The 15,638-nt window shown below is 40.5% G+C and overlaps 1 protein-coding gene across 2 annotated transcripts in view; it reads left to right on the top strand.

Annotated features, from left to right (window-relative positions):
- Nucleotides 1–1,819: 1,819 nt before the first annotated feature.
- kpna3.L (karyopherin alpha 3 (importin alpha 4) L homeolog) overlaps nucleotides 1,820–15,638 on the top strand; it is a 31,009-nt gene continuing 17,190 nt past the window's right edge. The window contains exons 1-2 of one of the 2 annotated variants that reach the window (XM_018244994.2): nucleotides 1,820–2,437; nucleotides 15,084–15,128. In XM_018244994.2, the coding sequence (XP_018100483.1) occupies nucleotides 2,369–2,437; nucleotides 15,084–15,128 (114 nt within the window). In that variant the 5' untranslated portion in view covers nucleotides 1,820–2,368. 2 annotated transcript variants of the gene reach the window in all.

Genomic DNA, 15,638 nt, shown 5'->3' with positions numbered 1-15,638 from the left:
GGAATTGGCAGATGCCACAAAAAGTGTAAAGCTGATGCCTAAAGGTGGCCATACACGGATAGATCCGCTCGTTTGGCGATGTCGCCAAACGAGCGGATCTCCCTCCGATATGCCCACCTTGAGGTGGGCAATATCGGGCTGATCCGATCGTGGGCCCTAGGGCCCAACGATCGGATCCTTCACGTTCGCAAACGGGCGGTCGGATCGCGGGACCGCATCAACGAACAGATGCGGCCGCGATCCAACGGGATTTTTAACCCCATCCGATCGAGATCTCGCCGACTTTCGGCCAGATCTCGATCGGGGAAGCCCGTCGGGGGCCCCCATACACGGGCCAATAAGCTGCTGACTCGGTCTGTCGGCAGCTTTTATCGGCCCGTGTATGGCCACCTTAAGGCATAGAGGAGGGGCAGAGAATATTTGATTGACAGCTGAGATTTTTAAATGAGCTTACAACAGCTACGAATACTTTAATAAACAACTGAAATTGGATTTCATGTTTAATTTGAAAAGGACTTTTATTGTACAGCTTTTTGTGTCTGGGTGACAGGTCCACTTTAATATGAACAGTATATGGAACTAGAAATGTGAGCTGGGTAATCCCACCTAAGATAAACATGAAACAGAAAGTGAGGTCAGACTTTCAGGGCATGGGAACGCCTGTCTAAGCTGGGGGCGGGATGAGCCCAAAGTTAATGCTGAAATTAGGGATGCACTGATTCCACTGTTTTGGATTCGGCCAAATCTTTCGTGAAAGAAAAAGGGAAAACATTTTTACGTCCTTGTTTTGTGACAAAAAGTCACGTCACTTCCTTCCCCGTCCCCAGGGAAATTAGGATTCGGTTTGGCCGGGCAAAAGGATTCCGCCGAATCTGAATCCTGCTGAAAAAGGCCGAATCCTGGGTTCGGTGCATCCCTAACTTTAAATACATAGGAATTCCATGGCATTGTTATTTTCAACAATTATTTGGCAGAACTGCAACATCTTTTAAGCGACTATGTAGCTGTGAATAGTATTGGCTGATTGTGTTGAGATAGAGAATAATACGATTTATTTACTTTGTCCTCTGTATCTTTGTCACAAATGGGTGAGCTGTAAATAAATAAACGTTTAGAATGTCTCAAAGTTCCAATTCGATCCGTTCGCCTGCTCTTCCGCCGCGAGAGAGACATTTATCAGCAAAACATAAAAGTCTACATCACTGTCATTGAGCCCAGTCAGCGCAAGCATACCACCCAACATTTTGGAAGTAAAAAGAGGGACATTTTTTTGACCACACCCCTTTCTGTGGCCACACCTTCTAATTACCATGTTTGTTTTACAAAATTTGGCAGGTTATGAAAGTTTGAAAATATTTCTCCTTATCTAAACTGTGTTTTTGTGTCTAAAAATTGTTACAAAGTATCTTATTTGCACCTGTTAGCTGTTCTGGATTCTCTGCTAAAAGCCAATTAAGTGAGAAACTTTGTTTCTTTTTCTGGCTGTTCAGTGCATAGAAAAGAGGGACTTTCCAGTACAAATGAGGGACTGTCCCTCCAAAAAAGGGACAGTTGGGAGGTATGAGCGCAAGGGCCACATTGAAGGGTGCGATCACTTTAAGAGGGACTCAAGGCGCATGTAACACCGCCCACCTATGGTGCTCCCAGGGGTTGCCCGAGAGGGCGGAGCCTGTAGCCCCCGCATTAGAAAGACAGGGCGGAGTGCAATAAGCCCCGTTCCACTGGCTCTAGAGCGTTCCTTTTCGACCACGTGACTGCCTACGTCAGGGGGAAAAGGTGTCCGCCTCATAACTTTACTGCGCATTAACCGAGAGGCGCACATGCAGGCTCTCCAGACGATGTTGTTGCTACAACTCTCACAGGCCACCGTCTGGATAGCTGTAACTTGTATTATGAACGACTAGCCGGGGTTATGGAGAGTCGTAGCTTTAGCACGGCATCTTCAGCGTCAGCTCTAGCGTCACTTAGCTTGGAGCTCAGCAAAAGCGAACTAGCTTTCAGAATCAAGATCACGCCCCCGTGTTCTCAAAGCGATCGCGCATACCACGCCCAAGGACCGCCCCCGACCTATTGCGAGCGCGTACACCACGCCCACAGTTTTTCCACACCTCTCTTTGAGTGCGAGCGCGCACGCCACGCCCCCCAGCCTTTTCCACAACTCTCTCCTTCTCTGTGAGCGTGCACGCCCCCAATCTTTCCCACTCTGTCCCTCGCTGTGAGCGCGCACGCCACGCCCCCAATCTTTCCCCACCTCTCTGTGAGTGCGAGAGCGCGCAGGGCGGAGGAGTGCGGCTGTGGCGCGGGCTTGGAAGTGTTGCTGTCGCAGCCGGTAAACGGGCAGGGGAAAGACACATAAGAAGCAGCCGCCATGGCGGAGAACGCCGGCCTAGAGAACCACCGTATCAAGAGCTTTAAGAACAAGGGGCGAGATGTGGAGGTGAGTAACGCAGTGAGTCGGGAGAGGCCTTTACTAAGGCCTTGACCTCTCCCTGGAAAAGCCGGCACTGTTTTCATAAAGTGACTCGGCCTACTGTGTCACAGCGAGCTATTGAGTGTCCGGGCCACCGTAGGGCTGGGGGAGCGTGGCCTGAGAGAATGTTGCAGTGAGGCCTGTATGTACCGCCGGTGACACCTGCCCGGGAAGAGACACCATGTTGTACATTGGCAGCCCCGGCCCATTACAGGGAATCTCATGTCACTGACTCGTGGCGGGGGATTGTGCGAGATGTAGTAACTAGTAGCCTGGGGATTCCTCTAGTAACTAGTAGCCTGGGGATTCCCATAGCTCTGCACTGCAGCCCCCGAACAGCAGGGATCCACTTCATTCCCGGAAGTGCCTCTCTCCATAGATGGCTGGGGGGGGGGGATAGTGAGCCACCTTGCATGGCAGCCTCTTCCTCAGCTATCAACGTCTTGTCACATGATCAGAGGGATGTGTCACATTGCAGGGGGGGGGGATCTCATTTGTACAAGGTGCTATTGGATAAATGACACTGTGCAGCTGATTATTATTGTTGCAGTTGGTCATTTTTCTACGTTCTCTTATGTCTGCCCTGAGTTCCAAAACCGCCACCTCCAGAACCATTGTCTCTGGCTGATTTGCTTATCATCCGTTGGAACAGACCATGTTTACTTGGCTTGTTTTGGGGGTGGGGGTTTTTGAAACAAAGCCTAGGCATGTATTGGTGTAAAATGAGATTGTTGTTACACACTCCTTTATCTGCCATTATTGTAATAAGTGCAAGTCCCAGAACACCCACTGCTTCTCTGGCTTCTCTGTGCTACAGAAATGAAGATCAAACTGCACATTTCTTAAAAAAAAGAACCACTGTCTCTAGCTGAAGTTTCTATCTGCTTTATTTACTGTTCCCAGTGTTGGACTGGAATACAAGGGGCCCACCAGAAAACCTTAGACCATGGGCCACTTTCCAAACTATTTTTGCTCCACTTCTCACTTAACCTCTTTATTCTCCTAGTCTTCTACTTACTATCCTCTATTCTTCCATTATTAAGCCTCTTTTCTCCCATAAAGACAAAGAATAGTGAATGACCAAGAAATAGGCCAAATGTTTAGAAGCAAGAGGCCCGCTGACACCTGGGCCTTATCGGGAATTTTCCTGGTATCCCGGTGGGCCAATCTGACACTGACTGTTCCCATCTTATGCCTGGTGTCCAGTCACCTTATACACAGATATATTTGCATTCCCATCCCCATTTCATGTACAGGTATGGGACCTGTTAGCTAGAATGCTGGTGGACCTGAGGTTTTTTGGATAACTGATCTTTCCATAATTTGGATCTTCATACCATAATTCTGCTACAAAATTAAATGTTAAATAAACCCAATAGGCTGCTTTTGCTTCCAATACGTTTAGCTTGGATCAAGTACAATGCACTGTTTTATAATAACCGAGAAAAGCTAAATCATTTTTAAAAATTTGGATGAAATGCAGTCTATTGGAGACGGCCTTTCCGTAATTTGCAGCTTTCTGCGTAACGGGTTTCTGGATAACAGATCCCTTACCTGTACTTCCATATTATTTCTCTGTCTCCATCTCACACCTGTACAGCTCTTTGCTGACACATTGTGATGACTCAGTAGTTATAGAATAACTTTTTGTAGTTTTTTTTGTATGGTGCAGAGGTTCCCAAACTCTGGGGCTGCCTCACAGATATTTAGGATGAACGCTGATGTCCTAGAGATTTTTGGAACTATACTTTCATGGCTGGCTAAGCAATATTTTCAATGGGGAACATTGACTGAATTTTGAGCCTCAAAGTGGTACTTGAACTGAATAAGTCATACAACCACTATTTGCGCCAGGAGCCTTCCTTTTAAGAACACCAAACGATTATAGAAACAAATCATGCCTGCTAAATACTAGGTTGAAGGGAATATAATGAATGGAAGGGCTATATATCTGTGAGGCCCAAAAGTACTTGTGAATATGCATTGCTCTGTAAGATATCGGCTCAGAAGAACATGCTGCTTATCATGCTAGCACACAAGTCGGGGCCTGGAAGTCTTCTGTACTGGCTCATCGAGGAACATTACTGGTGCTGCTATGTATTTATATCTCATTTCTGTTTTGCACAATAACAGATATCAGACGGTGAGCTGCACCACTTCAAACATGTGAATATTTGTACTGATTACTGAAGCACAACTACTTTTATTTTTAAATTAAAAAAAAAAAATCTACAAGTACAGTGAATATGTATTTTAATAGGATAAAAGGAAATCCCAATTGATTGGGTTAGGAGAGCATATACTAAAGCTGAAACACATATTACAATGTTAAATGAAACTATGGATACAAAGATTATTTCTTTCATGGTACTAGTCACTAAGTACAGAGGAAATCCTTACCTTTTGTAAGGTTTTTTTTCTGCATTATTGATAGCTTTTATATAATAGATGTATTTAATCAAGAGAAATATTCACTGGTCTTTAGATTGAATAGTTATTGCATCACTACCCAACTAAATCAACATTGTACCTTATTTTGTTGCATAAAAGTATATATTGTGACAACTATTGCTTTACACATTAAAAGGGGTGTGGTTCAAGGTGATGGTTATTAAAGGGGAGTGCCACCCAAAATGTTTTTGCTTAATGACCGCAATGTAATTCCAATCTACTTTCCAATACACATTAAACAATTTAAATAGGTTTACATAAATTACTGTTGAAAGCACTATTAGGCCAGTGGCACACCAGACTGTTTCTTGGCCTGCATGCAGAGAATAAAATAATCCAAGTGGATTCTCTCCTTGTTGTAAGGTCACTGATAGGTACAGTGTTCACCTGTGCGTACACGTTGAGTGTACACAAACATGAATGTATGGGACGTCTTTCTCTTTAAAGGGGTGGTTCACCTTTACATTAACTTTAAGTGTTTAAGTATGTTATAGAATGGTCAATTCAATTTTTTAATTGCCCTTCATTATTTTTTTTTTATATATAGTTTTTTAATTATTTGCCTTTTTATTGTGACTCTTTTCAGCTTTCAAATGAGGGTCACTAACCCCATCTAAAAAAAACAAATGCTCTATAAACTACACATGTATTGTTATTGCTACATTTTTATTGCTAATCTTTCTATCTTGGCCCTCTCCTATTCATATTCCAGTCTCTTATTCAAATTAGTGCATGGTTGCTAGGGTAATGTATACCCTAGCAAACAGATTGCTGAAATTGAACACTGGAGAGCTTCTGGATAAAAAGCTAAATAACTCAAAAAACACAAATAATAAAAAATGAAAACCAATTGCAAATTGTCTCAGAATATCACCATCTACATCATACTAAAAGTTAACTCATAGGTGAACCATCCCTTTATACAACAAGTACTAATTTCTAGAGAGCTATTTGCACGTGGCTTGTGGGAAAGCTCTGGATGGGTGTAATGTATTTTTTTTTTCTCTAGTTTTATTGCATCAAGGCTATTCGAAATCCGGACAAGTGAAGGTACCTTCGTAGAACCTTGGTAGATCAGCATAGCTGTGCCAGTGTTGACCCATCTATAAACTGCCCTTTCATATTGATGATGAAAAATCAGTAGAACATTCAGGATATGAGCTCTTACTTCCGTAGTCAGCACTGCAGGTGCATGATGGGATAGCATAGTCGCATATTTCACAAAAACTGCAGGGATTTGGAGTAAATATGAAGGCAAGTTGATTTGCACTTTATACTGACTGCTATGAGTTCCATATACTGTTATGTACAGATATGGGACTTGTTATACAGCTTGTTTGGGACCTGGGGTTTTCAAGATAAGGGATCTTTCCGTAGTTTGGATCTCCATACCTTAGGTCTGCTTAAAAAAAAAAGTTAAACATTAAATAAGACCACTAGGTTGCTTTTGCTTTCAATAAGGATTAATGATATATCTTCATTAGGATCAAGTACAAACTTCTGTTTTATTAATACAGAGAAAATTTTGAAAAATTAGAATTACTTGCTTATAATGGAGATGGCCTTCCTGTAATTCAGAGCTTTCTGGATAATGGATCACCAAACATGTATATCTAGTAGAAGCTTTAGTTTGATTATCAGGCTATGTATGTCCCATAACCTGTTAGATATGGCCTTTTGTTCAGCAAATCTATCTGCTTTGGCTGTTTTTGTTTATATTTTCTTTTTTTATAATCAGTTTTCCTATTCAGTCTTTTTCAAGCTCACAATTGAAAATACTATTGGTTGGGTCCATTGCAATCCAGAGCCTAAAGAACATTCCATTTTATTGTTTGAAGAGAAAGACAATGGCAATACAAAATACAGACACTCCTTATAATCTTCCATTTTGACTTTCAAACTGCCTGGGCATTGTGTTGCGTTACCAAACCGATAGAAGTTTTATCTGAGACTATAAAAAAACCAAAAAAAGGGGGGGGGGAGGCAGCTTATTGCAACTTTTCCATGTATTCTATTGTCTCTAGCCAAGATGAAACAACACTTTTAATATGTAGTAGAACGGAATGACTAAAAGATTTCATTGTTAGGATAGAACAATGCATTTTATTAGATGGCACATTTTTTCTGTGGAGGCCAGTTACAAATAAATGTTACCCTAATTTTAGTTTAAGTAGTCTGTTTTCATCTGAGTGAGACCTGGCTACTTACAATCAATTAAAGCCTTGACATGGGATCCACTCTCCCTTTAAACTGGGTGCTTGTGTATACACGGATCATACAGCTCATGGAACATTTAGTATGTACACACAGGCAATTCCGTGTTTGCATGACTCCCTTCCGACACCACTCTGCACAAAGACCTTTTGATAAGGTTATTTTTCTGCACAAGGCATACACAAAATTTAAACGAAAATGGTTTCGACAGAACTCCAGTGACTTTTAATGGATAATGCTTGTTAGTACTTTATTAGGGGCTAAGGTAAATCTGACTGAGAGAAGTTATTGTGTTAGTTTTAATTTAACATACTTGTGGTATGAACAGGGAAAATCAAAAAGCCCTTCAGGTCCAACTCCTTAAAGGGATACTGTCATGGGGAAAAAAACATTTTCAAAATGAATCAGTTAATAGTGCTGCTCCAGCAGAATTCTGCACAGAAATCCATTTCTCAAAAGAGCAAACAGATTTTTTTAATATTCAATTTTGAAATCTGACATGGGCCTAGACATATTGTCAATTTCCCAGCTGCCCCAAGTCATGTGACTTGTGCTCTGATAAACTTCAATCACTCTTTACTGCTGTACTGCAAGTTGGAGTGATATCACCCCTCTCTTTTCCCCCCCAGCAGCCAAACAAAAGAACAATGGGAAGGTAACCAGATAACAGCTGCCTGGTAGATCTAAGAACAACACTCAATAGTAAAAACCCATGTCTCACTGAGACACATTCAGTTACATTGAGAAGGAAAAACAGCAGCCTGCCAGAAAGCATTTCTCTCCTAAAGTGCAGGCACAAGGCACATGACCAGGGGCAGCTGGGAAAATGACAAAATGTCTAGCCCCATGTCAGATTTCAAAATTGAATATAAAAAAATGTGTTTGCTCTTTTGAGAAATGGATTTCAGTGCAGAATTCTGCTGGGTAGCACTATTAACTGATGCGTTTTGAAAAAAAACATGTTTTCCCATGACAGGATCCCTTTAAAGCAACAGTAACACCAAAAAATGAGTGTTATAAATTAATTAAAATATAATGTACTGTTGCCCGGCACTGGTAAAACTGGTGTGTTTGCTTTAGAAATATTATTGTTTATATAAACAAGCTGCTCTGCAGCCATGGGGGCAGCCATTTAGTTTGAAAAAAGGAGAAAAGGCACAGGTTAAATAGTAGATGACTGAAAAGTTCCCATTGTATTCTACAGAGCTTATCTGCTATATAAAGCTGAGCCTTTTGCCCCCATGGCTACACAGCAGCTTATTTATATAAATAATAGTAGTGTTTCTGAAACCAACACACTTTTTTTTTTTTTTTTTTACCAGTGCAAGACAACAGTACATTATAAATTAATTACTTTAAAACAAAAGTTCATTTTTTTTGGTCTTACTGTTCCTTTAAAAGCCACCTAATTATTCTAGAGCAGCACTATCAATCTGGTCTGGATCAGTTATTCAGAAACCTGTGATCTAGAAAACTCAGAATTACAGAAAGCAGTCTCCCATAGACTCCATTTTATCCAAATAATCTAATCTGAACTTTTAAAAATGATTTCCCTTTTCTTTGGATCTAGAACAAGGTACTTATTTATTATTACAAACTAAGATATAATTAATTCTTATTTGAAGCAAAACCAGCCTATTGGGTTTATGTAATGGAATGTTTGCATGATTTACTAGTTGACTAAAGGCAGAAACAAAAAGCTGACAGTTAAGTCTGCAGTGTATTGCCCAGAGTATGGGGCCCTCTGACTGGCTTCCCTGATCGATATCTGGCCAAAAGTCAGCTATATGTCTATTTGGCAGGTTTAAAAATCCAGTAGGATTGAGGACTGCATCAGTTCTCCTCGTCCTTAGCCTGATATCGCTTACCTCAAGGTGGACCCATCTGAGAGAGATCCTTTCGTTACCGGCGACCCGTGTCTATAACCGCCCCTGAAACTTCGACCTGCAAAACCCGCAGGTTTTTGCGGGTAACCTGCAGGTACCTGACCCCGCTGCAGGTGACTTCTAATATCCTAATATTTTGCAACAGGGGGTACTTTATTATAATAGACAAGTTTCAGTGAGTCGTGATAGAAATAACATCAGTAAGCTCTGATTATAACCGATGACCTCACTAAGCACCGTTTATATGGATATAATTTACAGGATATTCATTGCTCTTGTGTATTCTATACCAATCATAATTTAATGCAGGAGGAGTATATTTATACTTATATGATGGGTAGGTTGATGTTTTATAAAGACATCATATCGGTGGGTAGGGTTGCCACCCGGGCGGTAAAACATCTGCCAGGGCCGGTATTACAAATTTACCGACAATGTAGCTGCCGGTAATTTGTAATACCATTTACAAAATCCCCTGCCCGCCGATGAAAACGTACATTTTCGTCGGCTTCTGGCTGTGGCCCCGACCCTTTTGTGACGCTACCCCCCATGTCTCTGCCCCTTTTGTGATGTTACTCCCCCATGGCTCCGCCCCTTTTGCAGCACATCTCATTGGCTCTGCCCCTTTTGAGTCACACCCCACCCCTTTGGTTTCCGCCCCCACCATGGCCGGTAATTTTTTTTTTTTTTTTTTTTTAAAGGTAGCAACCCTATCGGTGGGTCATAGAGCAAAAATCTGATGAATGTGCCATATTTTATTTTTCCATGCAAGAACTTTATTGACAAATCAATAAAGCAACATTTAGAACATGATTATTATTATATTAGTATATAATATATATAGATTAGTATTATTATACATTATTATATTATTATACAATTTTTATTTCTTGTTGCTTAGAAAAGTTACGAGTTGTATTTCCTATAAACTGGTTTAGTTGAAGCTGTTTAGGTAGTTACCTCTAGGGATGCACCGAATCCAGGATTCGGTTCGGGATTCGGCCAGGATTCTGACTTTTTTAACAGGATTCGGATTCGGCCGAATCCTTCTGCCCGGCCGAACCGAATCCGAATCCTAATTTGCATATGTAAATTAGGGGCGGGGAGGGAAATCACGTGACTTTTTGTCACAAAACAAGGAAGTAAAAAATGTTTTCCCCTTCCCATCCCTAATTTGCATATGCAAATTAGGGTTCGGATTCGGTTCGGTATTCGGCCGAATCTTTTGCAAAGGATTCGGGGGTTCGGCCGAATCCAAAAAAGTGGATTCGGTGCATCCCTAGTTACCTCATTCTATTAGTATGGCATCTCATGCTGTGTGCTTGCACAGTGGAATCATTTTGATTCATTACAGCCCCTGTACAACACATACCAGCTTTGTGCTCCTGCTTTCCAATCTTTACCACTTACTGAATGCACAAGCTTAGCTAAGCCTGGATAGATTGCACACAACTTCCCCACGCTCATCAACTTTCCACCTGTTTTTTTCTTTTTCAGCAGATTTGTTAAGTAGACATTTTTTCCCTTAGTCCGAAAAATCATTTGAGGGTAATGTACATCTAACAGCCTTATGTACAGTGACTTCTGAACAGACCTGATCTGGTTTTTGGCATCACTAATACCAATGCAAACAACCATGGCTTTTATAGGTATTGTTAAAGTGGACCTGTTATGCAGACACAAAAAGCTGTATAATAAAAGTCCTTTTTAAATTAAATATGAAATCCAATTTCTTTTTTTGATTAAAGCATTCATAGCTGTTGTGATATCATTTAAAAATCTTAGATGTCAATCAAATATTGCCTGGCTCTCCTCTATGCCTTAGGCATAGAGGTGGGGCAAGCAATTGCTTTAATTTTCCATTCAGCACTTACTAGATGTCACTGCTCTCCCCACATTCCCCCAGTTCTCTTCACCATTTAATTTGGGTCCCCCATTCTAGTGCACAAACAAGATTCTGATATGAGGCAAGGCTTGCTTTAATAAGTGTCCACTAAATGGCTCCTGCCTGCTTGCTATAATTATAAATCCCCAAACTGATGGAAACAAGATTCAAATAATTTATACAGTGTAATTTAAGTTCATTTTGCTTAAACTAAAATGATAAAATAGGATTTGGAATCACTTTTTTGGGTGATGGGTCCCCTTTAAATTGTTAGACAGTTTGTCCAGCTTTTCCAATGCTGCAATCTGCCAGGTAACTGATAGAAAAACTGGTCCATGAACATGTTAAAAGCATGATGTCTTACAAAGAAGTCTATGGAGCCTCTGTAGCTGCTGGTGGATCCTGAAAATGCACTGAATACACTATTTGGGAGTCGGCCGAATCCTTCATGAAAGATTTGGCCGAATACCGAACAAATCCTAATTTGGATATGCAAATTAGGGACGGGAAGGGAAAAAGCTGGAAATTTTGTGACAAAACGGGATTTTTCCTTCCTGCCCCTAATTTGCATATGCAAATTAGGATTCAGTTCGGCCAGTCATGAGGATTCGGCTGAATCCTGCTGAAAAAAGCAGAGTCCTGAACTGAGGGCATTTTTAATATATAAACAGATTCTTACTCTTCATTTATTCAGTGTGTAGTTGCTGCTAAAGTTCCAATTCCCTTTATAGAAATAACTAATTCACTCCCCCCCCCCTCCACTGCAGTTAAACCTTGTGGCTGGCAGGCTGCCCGTATTGACCTCACACGTCTGCAACTAGTAGCAGGACAGGAGGGCTAGTCTGGGGCCCTAACTCCATACTGCAAATGTTGCAACAAGCAATTTGTATAATTGTATTCATTATAGAAATAATCATTTAGAAATAGTAATTACACATAGGGGCAAATTTACTTAAGGTCGAATAACGAGGGTTAATTAACCCTTGATATTCGACTGTCGAAGTTAAATCCTTCGAATATCGAAGTCGAAGGATTTATCGCTATTTGTTCGATCGAACGAAAAATCGTTCGATTGAACGATTAAATCGTTCGAATCATTCGATTTGAGGGATTTTAATACATCAATCGAACGATTTTTGTTCGACCAAAAAAGCTACCAAAGCCTATGGGGACCTTCCCCATAGGCTAACATTGACTTTGGTAGCTTTTAGGTGGCGAACTAGGGGGTCAAAGTTTTTTCGTAAAGAGACAGTACTTCAACTATTGAATAGTCAACGATTTTAAGTTCAATTCGAAGTCGAAGTAGCCCAATCGAAGGTCGAAGTAACCAAAAAAAACATTCGAAATTCAAAGTTTTTTTCCTCTATTCCTTTACTCGAGCTAAGTAAATGGGCCCCATAGTCTGTCTACAGTAGTATATTTTTGTTATGCACAATATTTCTCTTTCAACCTGCGCGCTATAGGGGAAATTTATTAAGGTTGTGTTTTTCATGAAAATTCGAGTTTGTTTCTGGTCGAAATTCACATTTTTATTTTAAAAAAAGCTCAAATGTTTCGAGATTCATTATACCCTGATCCTGGAAATAGTTTGATTCTGAAAATACACCTAAATACATCTAAAACCTGTCGGAGTCAATGGCAGAGGTCCCTTGAACCATTTAAAGATGTTAATAGCCTTTATGATGTTTTTTTCAGAGGGTTTTGACCAAAAACTTGAAAACCCTAAACTCGCTGATTTGAGTTTTTTTCCATTTGAGTTTTTTTTTTTATTTTTTAATTAGAAACCATACACAAGTTATGAGTTCATTCAAGGTCTGAAAAACTCTCTAAAATTCAACCTTTCATAAATAACCACCATAATGTGTTGTTTTCTTAGTGGTGGTAAGAGTTGTTTATTTACTATACTGTGATTCCTGGTAACTATAAAGGCAAGTCTGTAGTGGTAGTCAGGCCTGGTCGGGCAATCTGTGGGTTCTGGCAAATGCCAGAGAGGCTGCTGTAAGATGCCACATACACTCACTGTTTATTGGGCTAGTGGGCGCTATTTGGGCCTCTGTGTACTTGAAATGACAGGGCCTGTTTTGAATCCCAGTCTGCATCTGGTTGTATGGCTTTTCTGTTTTTTCATACAGTAATAGACATTGGCTTTCTGGGCTTTCATCACTTTGGTAGTGATAAACTGGTCAAATGCTATGTGTGAGATTAATGAAAAAAAAAAGCTATAGAGCTGCCCAAAGCAGTTAATACTGGGCCTAGACTGAATACTCCTTTAATTGACATTTAGAGATGAACACTCGTTTAATAGAAAATATATTACTGCAGCTATAACAAGGTGATTGGTTTCCATGTATATGTACTCTGGTAACACTGTTGTCTATGCTAAAAAAAAAAATGTTTTTCATCTGAAATAAGGTTGAAGGGTTGTGATATAACCCTGAGTCAACACGTAACACACCTGGCAAACCCCTTTCATTACCAGACTGTCAATATAGATTTCACTAGTGCAACCACTTCTTGCTCCTTTTTCAACTCCCGGCGACTTCATGCTGAAGCGACTTGTGTGTTTTTTCCACCGGTGATTTACATTATTGCTGCTGGGAAAGCATTTTCAGGAGACATATCTCTTGTGCCATTGCCCTGAGGAATGGAGGCTTACATTAGGCAAAAAACTACAAATTAAAGGCAATCGCACATGGGAAGATTTGTTGCCCATGGTTAAATCTGTGCTACTGCGGCGACACATCTCCCGAAAATGCTTTTCCACCAGCAATAATGTAAATGTTTGGGAAAACAAACCGATGCCCATGTTTTGCACTTTCAGCCCTAAAATGCTTTAGTCCTCATTTTTGCCCTGAGGCACTCCAGAGTCACATGTTTGTTGGCAGTTCCAGGTGCTTCTCCATTAGCTGAATTATATGCACGGTTTTCAAGCTACTACAAACAGATTTGACAGATCAGCCACCAGTCTCTCCAAGCAGGAGCTGTAACAACTGTTCATATTATGGCAAAGTGACTCCCTGCCATAAAGCAAGTCTTTGGTTTTTCAGCAAGGAAACTGAAATAGCAACATGAGTAACAGGTAATGGGGTTTCCTGAGTGGAAGTAACCATAACTCTCCATTAAAAAGCAAATAATTTTTGACTGGGTATCAGATGACCCGATTAGCCAATCCCGAATTGTGCTTGTGCATGCTTATTCTTTGGGAGGCTTCAGGTGCAAACACAGGCATAAAGGTGAATGTTATTGGTTTAAGAACTGGTGAAATGCCGTGTAACTTTGCTCAGAAGCTAAGGCTAATGGAAACACACAACTGAACCCATTGACTTGAATACCACACGCCAGCTCTGATTCTTTGGGAGTCTGCAGCTAATAAGTACCTGATTTACCATCATAATTATGTAACTTAGCATTTGCCCACAATGCCAGATTCTCCTTTTTTTGTCCTGTTTTTTTATCAGTGCTGACATTGGCCATGTCTGTTCAACCCATTAAGTTTACAGTTGACATATTGATATACAGAAGAAAACTGATCTGAACACTATTTTTAAAATAGACAGCTCTGTGTGCAAACCTATTTGTGGAAATACATTCTGTCATGCATGTTAATGGAAAGTCTTTCTGAACCTTTCACTGCTTAATTATGATTATTTTCTATTGAAGCCGTATAAAGAACATTTATCCGGCTTCCAAACCCTCCAGCAGTTAGGATTTACTGTCCCTCCAGTGGTGACAGAGTGCACAGCAAAAACCTTGCCATTTACTATAGGGGGCCTGATACTGGACTTGTCCAAGTTGAATTTTTATATTGTATTTATGGGTACACCTTGCTTGGAAACAGGATTATCCTTTTAGGGAGCATCGGCTCAGAGCAAAAACATTCACTGTGGGTGCCAAACATTTTAGCCTTTCTTTGTCCTTTAAATGAAAATGTGTCCATTCTTATGACTTGATTTTTTTATTAATGTAAGTATTTCTATAGGAGAATAGTATTTTGCACCCCCCCCCCACCATTCTAGATAATTTGCAATTTAGCGCCACGTTCCAAGTGTTGCTGACTCATTCCTTCCACATTGATAATAATACATTGATTATTGTCTTTATATAATGACTTGTCCATGACAGCATATGAATACCGTTTATAACCTGTTTACCTACCTTTTTATGTTTATTTCCTTAGACTATGAGAAGACACAGAAATGAAGTGACTGTTGAGCTGCGAAAGGTAATGTTACTTTATTTATGATGGTTCTAGATCTACCAATTAGAGCATGTAAAATATGGAAGCTCAGTGCCACCATCAGAATTCATCTCAAACTGCTTAGTTTGCAGGGCCCTTGTCCTAGTGGGGCCAAAGTTCTTGGCCCTTTGCCCATGGGTTCCCTGCCAATTATAAAAAATGAAGAAAAAAAAGTACAAATAAACATTCTCGCTGGCTGACACACACTTTTTTCCTTATCTTTTCCCAGAGGCCTCCTCTTATGTTTATAATACTAAAAGGTGCATGGCCCAGTAGTCCAGTGCATATGGTGTGACTAGCAGTTTTGGTCTGAAAAGCCCCAGTACCTGCTGTCACAAGTTTCCCAAGCCTGGAGCCCAACATGACACTGAATAGGTGCTTCTACAGCTAACAAGTAGCTTGGTGCTATAAATTGTATATTGTCTCTGAAGCAATGCAGAATTTATACAAAAGGGTAACAGTATGTTATCTAAAGGTGGCCATCAAAGTAACCGT

The sequence above is a fragment of the Xenopus laevis genome, chromosome 2L (assembly GCF_017654675.1).
Source record: "Xenopus laevis strain J_2021 chromosome 2L, Xenopus_laevis_v10.1, whole genome shotgun sequence".
In the NCBI taxonomy this organism is placed as follows: Eukaryota; Metazoa; Chordata; class Amphibia; order Anura; family Pipidae; genus Xenopus; species Xenopus laevis.
Note: the sequence above shows the minus strand (reverse complement) of the source record. Positions and strands in the feature narration are given on the sequence as shown.